The sequence below is a fragment of the Vigna radiata genome, chromosome 3, assembly GCF_000741045.1.
Source record: "Vigna radiata var. radiata cultivar VC1973A chromosome 3, Vradiata_ver6, whole genome shotgun sequence".
NCBI classification, from domain to species: Eukaryota; Viridiplantae; Streptophyta; class Magnoliopsida; order Fabales; family Fabaceae; genus Vigna; species Vigna radiata.
Genome location: NC_028353.1, coordinates 8,704,609 through 8,710,138, shown reverse-complemented (window position 1 = coordinate 8,710,138; position 5,530 = coordinate 8,704,609). Strand labels below are relative to the sequence as shown.

The 5,530-nt window shown below is 32.7% G+C and overlaps 1 protein-coding gene across 1 annotated transcript; it reads left to right on the top strand.

The window, feature by feature from the left end:
* The first annotated feature begins 368 nt into the window (after positions 1-368).
* On the top strand, positions 369-4,827 carry LOC106757806 (cyprosin). The gene is made up of 14 exons (XM_014640605.2): positions 369-521; positions 1,251-1,620; positions 1,698-1,758; positions 1,901-1,995; positions 2,078-2,190; positions 2,297-2,465; positions 2,605-2,644; positions 2,917-2,981; positions 3,058-3,171; positions 3,268-3,332; positions 3,710-3,863; positions 3,963-4,082; positions 4,223-4,311; positions 4,444-4,827. The coding sequence occupies exons 2-14, from the start codon at positions 1,264-1,266 to the stop codon at positions 4,526-4,528; spliced, it is 1,527 nt and encodes a 508-aa protein (XP_014496091.1). The 5' UTR covers positions 369-521; positions 1,251-1,263; the 3' UTR covers positions 4,529-4,827.
* The last annotated feature ends 703 nt before the right edge of the window (positions 4,828-5,530 follow it).

Sequence of the window (5,530 nt, the reverse complement as noted above, 5' to 3'; positions counted from 1 at the left end):
TTATAAATAGTTCAAGATATTTAATATTTTCACATCATATATCATCTTCTATGTGCAACAAAAAGTTTCCCATTAAATTACAGAAAGTGTACAAAAAAAATATTTAAAAGGATGTCAGTGATAAAGTTTAATATAAAAAATTTAGTCTATCGAAAAAGTAGTACTTTTTTTTTTTCACTTTTAGGGAAAGAATTATGTTTGATTAAAAATAATCAATTTTTTTTTTCAGAAATAGACATTTGCCAATCTAAACATAAAAAAAAAAAAGAGAGCATAATAAGACCTGCAATTTTTTGGTCTGAAACAGATATTTCTAAAACAAATGACTTTTTATTATTTGATTATGTTAATTAGGTTGCAGATATGGCAAGTTACTGTTAACTTATGAATGGACATCCATCAGATTATTATATATTCCTTACGACCTTCCACCTTGTGTGTGTTTAGAGTTCTCTCCATTTCATCTGTGGGGCGCTCATAGCAGCAACATTATCTTCTGCAGTAGCTTTAAGCTAAGAAAGGTTTGTTTTTTTGTTTTCATTTATTTCAAATATTTTTGTCATCTTAGTGTGTTCAACCCATTTGATTCCTTTACCTCTTCATCTTGTTTTTGTTTTGGTTTTCAATCTTTAATCTTGGAACATGATGATGAGTTTAATCCAGTTGACTTCTGCCCTCTACTAACTATCCACCCCAAATTACCTATTTATTCTCCTTTAGTCTAGATTTTGTGGAATCTGTTCTTATAATTGGTATGTGGGTGTTGGAGATCTGTGTAAAATTGTCTGTAACAATAGTAGAGTGAACTGATTCTGTTTATTATGATTTTTTTTTTGGTGCTTTATGTTTTATGTATAAAACGGGTGGAGAATTACTTCCATGGAGGACGCAAAGATAAATCAACTGTAAATAAAGTTAATATCATTTCCTTTCTGCCACGTTGACCGAAAATGGAAATAGCTCAATGCCTTTTTTTTTTAAGATGACCATATATTCTAGATTGTATAAGAAGCTAAAAATTTTCTTGTGATTATGATGGTAGGAGTAATTGCTACACGAACAGTTACATATCTGTAAGAGGATTATGTTTTTCTGTTTATTTATCTGAGATTGTGTCTATGGAGAGTATACTACAAGGACTTAGTGTCTCAACTGATTTATTTCATTTATTGTTCTATTTTTACTTGCGTTTTGTGTAAAATTAGGACTGTATTCAGTTTAACTTACATTCTGATTACCTTTTACGGCAGATTTTCCTTGAGCATGGGGCAAAAGCATTTGGTGGTGGCCTTCTGTTTATGGGCATTAACATGTTCCCTTCTTCCATCTTTCTCCTACGGAATTCTGAAAATTGGTTTGAAGAAGAGACCTCTAGATCTTAATAGTATTAATGCTGCTAGAAAGGCAAGAGAAGGTTTAAGATCTGGAAGGCCAATTATGGGTGAGCATGATCAGTTTATTGGTAAGGCAAAGGGTGAAAACAGTGTACCTTTGAAAAATTATTTGGATGCTCAGTATTTTGGTGAGATTGGAATTGGCACACCCCCTCAGACCTTCACTGTTGTGTTTGATACTGGTAGTTCCAACCTTTGGGTTCCATCATCAAAATGCTACTTTTCTGTGAGTTCAACTTAACTTGTATGATTTTAGAAACATGTACGTATAAGCTTATCGTATTGACTAGTTTTCTCTCGCAGCTTGCTTGCTATACCCATAATTGGTATAAGCCAAAGAAATCCAGAACGTATGTCAAAAATGGTAATTCCTTTTTGTCATTATTCATGTTGATTAAAGTGGTACTGTGCTAGATGTATGCATTAAATTAAATGATATTCTATACCTTATTGTATGTCATGTAATGTTTGTTTAATCGTCAGTTTGTAACTATCTTGTTGATCAGGAACATCATGTAAAATAAACTATGGATCTGGATCAATATCTGGTTACTTCAGTCAAGATAGTGTTAAAGTTGGCAACGCTATTGTCAAGCAGCTGGTGAGTACCTTTTTTGTGAGCTTCCACTCATTATATATTTGTAGATAGCTATGCTTACAAATGTTACTACTGTGAACTGTAGGATTTCATTGAAGCTACCCGAGAAGGAAGTCTTTCCTTTCTGTCAGCAAAGTTCGATGGAATACTGGGACTTGGATTTCAGGAGATCTCAGTTGCAGATGCTGTTCCATTATGGTGTGTTTCAATATTCCTTTTGTTATTTCATCTGTACCTAATTTCATTATTAGGGCTGTTTCCCTTTTTCGTGCCTTTAACTGACCAGTCCATCATAAAATCACAGGTACAAAATGGTGGACCAAAATCTTATCAGTGAGAAGGTGTTTTCCTTTTGGTTGAATGGGGATCCAAATGCAAAAAAAGGCGGTGAATTAGTTTTCGGTGGTGTTAACCCAAAGCACTTTAAAGGAGACCACACTTATGTTCCAGTTACTGAAAAAGGTTACTGGCAGGTTAGCAAAAACACAATTTATTTGATTAGAAATTCCTTTTAAACACACACACACACACTCACATATGTATGTATGTATGTTGTATTTATGTATGTATTCACACCAGAAAATTCTTGAGCATGAAAGTTATCTTTTGCAGATTGAAATTGGAGATTTTTTCATTGGAGGTGCTTCTACAGGTGATTTTATTGTTCCTCAACAATAAAAACTTCTATTTTGGGATTTACTAATGGAGTCATTGAGTGTTAAGATGCTTTGGAATATGGTATAAGGAGTGAATCTAGACTGAATTTTTTACTTCCTAATACTTGAATTTGTTTTCAAGAAATGCAGAGTCAACAAACTATATCTTTACATCAATGTTTGTGAAATGAGATTTTTTCTCTCTTATTTGTTGCATATGCTTTGATTAATGTCTTTCTAATTCTGAAACATATCAATGCTTTTTTAGGTGTTTGTGAGGGTGGCTGTGCTGCTATTGTGGATTCAGGAACATCTTTGCTTGCTGGTCCAACTGTATGTGCTTCTATATTTCTGGAGATTTTCTGCTTATTTATTCTTATTTATAATTTCTGTTGACCATTAATTTCAGCCTGTTGTAGCTGAAATCAACCATGCTATTGGAGCTGAAGGAGTTCTCAGTGTAGAATGTAAGGATGTCGTTTCTCAATATGGAGAGATGATATGGGATCTCTTGGTATCAGGGGTAGGTATCGAATTGAACATGGTTTTTGGCTTGTGATATTTTTCCCATTTGCATTTTCACTCTTTGGACCTAAATGAGTTTGATCTTGTTCTGTAGGTGAAACCTGATGACATATGTTCCCAAGTTGGTTTATGTTCCGCCAAAAGGATTCAATCTAAGAGGTCAGAAATGTCTATGACTCTTTTATATAGATGTCTCTACTTTCTGCTTCCCTTGAACTGCTTTCTCACCGTATTTGTTTAATTGCTAGTTAGTTTGGTAATCATTTGAAGAGATTGGATGAATGTTTGATACTTCTTTCTGATCATTAAGGTTAAAAAGTCAAATGTATCAATTCCATGCATTAGCAAATAAGAAAAGACGTGTTGTTTAAAAAAACTGTCAGGGAACCTTAATTATATTGCAATTACCAGCTTAATAGTCTATGATTCTATTCTTTTATCATTGGGAGAGTTTAGGATTTGACCTCATGCTAAAAGCCTTCTATATTTTGGCTGAAACAGATTCCTAAATTAGTTTGAATTCTATTGTTGTGCAGCCCTGGGATTGAAATGGTAACTGAAAAGGAACAGAGTGAGTTGACAGCAAGAGATACTCCCTTATGTTCTTCTTGTCAGATGCTTGTTCTTTGGATTCAGAATCAACTAAAACAAAAACAAACAAAGGACAGAGTATTCAACTATGTGAATCAAGTATGCCCTTCACATTATTCCATCCACAAGCTCAAGCAGTAATATATATACGGTTTAGAGTACTGACATGTGGTTAATGTTTGTTTTGATGATTGGAAGCTGTGTGAGAGCTTGCCAAGTCCCTCTGGAGAGTCAGTGATAAGCTGTAACAGTCTTTCCAAGATGCCAAACATTACATTCACAATTGGAGATAAACCTTTTGTCCTTACACCAGAGCAGGTTAGGGTTTGAACATTCCATAAATTAAATTACATTGTGGCTTTGGTGGATATGATTATACTGTTATCTATAGATAGATAGATTAAGGGTAGCAATTTAGTTATTGTTTGTGATTCTAAGAATGTTTTTTGTGGTTTCAGTATATTTTGAGAACTGGAGAAGGCATTACAGAAGTATGCCTTAGTGGGTTTATCGCTTTTGATGTTCCTCCTCCACGGGGTCCATTGTGGTATGTTAACTTGTTAAATTATGTATCCATTTAAGATCACATGTGCACAGTAGAATGTACAGAAGAACCATGAATGAAGTGTATTATCCATGTAAGCTTTGTTCCTGAATGGTAGTGTATATGTATACGCAGGATTCTTGGGGATGTTTTCATGAGAGCATATCACACCATCTTTGACTATGGAAATCTCCGAGTTGGATTTGCTGAAGCTGTGTGATCAGTAATTATGGTTCTGAAAGATATGTTTGCAATCATTTCAGTAGCCTTTCGTGTAATGTAAATAAGTTGTTGTAACATCGCTAGCTGTTGATGGAATCACGGACGCATTTTATCGTTTTGAGACTTAGGAATAAATTTACAGTTGAAAGTGTTGGGTCGAATTATGTGCGCTCTGTTCCTTTCAAATTAGGAATATTTGTAATGTGCCATACTCATGCCAAACTTCCTTTGTAATGTCTCAAAATTTACTTTACTATCACTATAAATTTTCTCGACTGCTTTTCTATGTTGTCTTTAGACACAGTTTTAAAGTGATTTATTTATTTGCTTTATACGTTTCAAAAGAATTTTTTATACTGTTTTGTTCTTTCACCTTATGTTCGGTTTTATTTTATGTATGCAATTCTCTTCACTTATTTTTTTTACCCAAATCTTTCTCCCTTCATTCCTTTTCTTCTCTTTTCTACCCGTGTATTTTTTTTATTAATATAAAAATGTCAATATTTATTTTTTAAATTATTAATTGTTTAATGTTGAAATTTAACTTTTAAATATGTATATAACTTTTCAGGATTTAGATCTTATCTTCATTACCACTGACAGGATATTTTGTCTAATAAATTGTTTACTGTTTAATATATAATGTTGAAATAAAAATGGAATAATTTGTTAAATTTTTGTTTCCCATTATGGTTTTAGTTACTTTTATTGCACACTTAGATTTAATAACGAATACAATAAATGATTAGAATTTGCTAAATAGTGTTTCTCCGCTGACAGCAAATAAGAGAGGAGCCAAATCCAATTCTCTTATATCGTAAGGATACATTACACCGTCCAACTAGGTTTAAAATCTAAAGGATATGAATTGATGAGTAAATCAAACAAGGAAAAAGATACATCTACTAAATTTTTTAAACAGCCATATGACGATTATCTTGTAATATTAAAATATTAAATTGAAATATATAGTAAATTATTCAATAAGAAAAGTAAGAGT

Coding starts and splice junctions, on each gene's coding strand:
- LOC106757806 (XM_014640605.2), top strand. CDS start 1,264: ATGGGGCAAAAGCATTTGGTGGTGGCCTTCTGTTTATGGGCATTAACA. Junction 1,996..2,077: donor ACGCTATTGTCAAGCAGCTG/GTGAGTACCTTT, acceptor TGTGAACTGTAG/GATTTCATTGAAGCTACCCG. Junction 4,083..4,222: donor TTGTCCTTACACCAGAGCAG/GTTAGGGTTTGA, acceptor TTGTGGTTTCAG/TATATTTTGAGAACTGGAGA.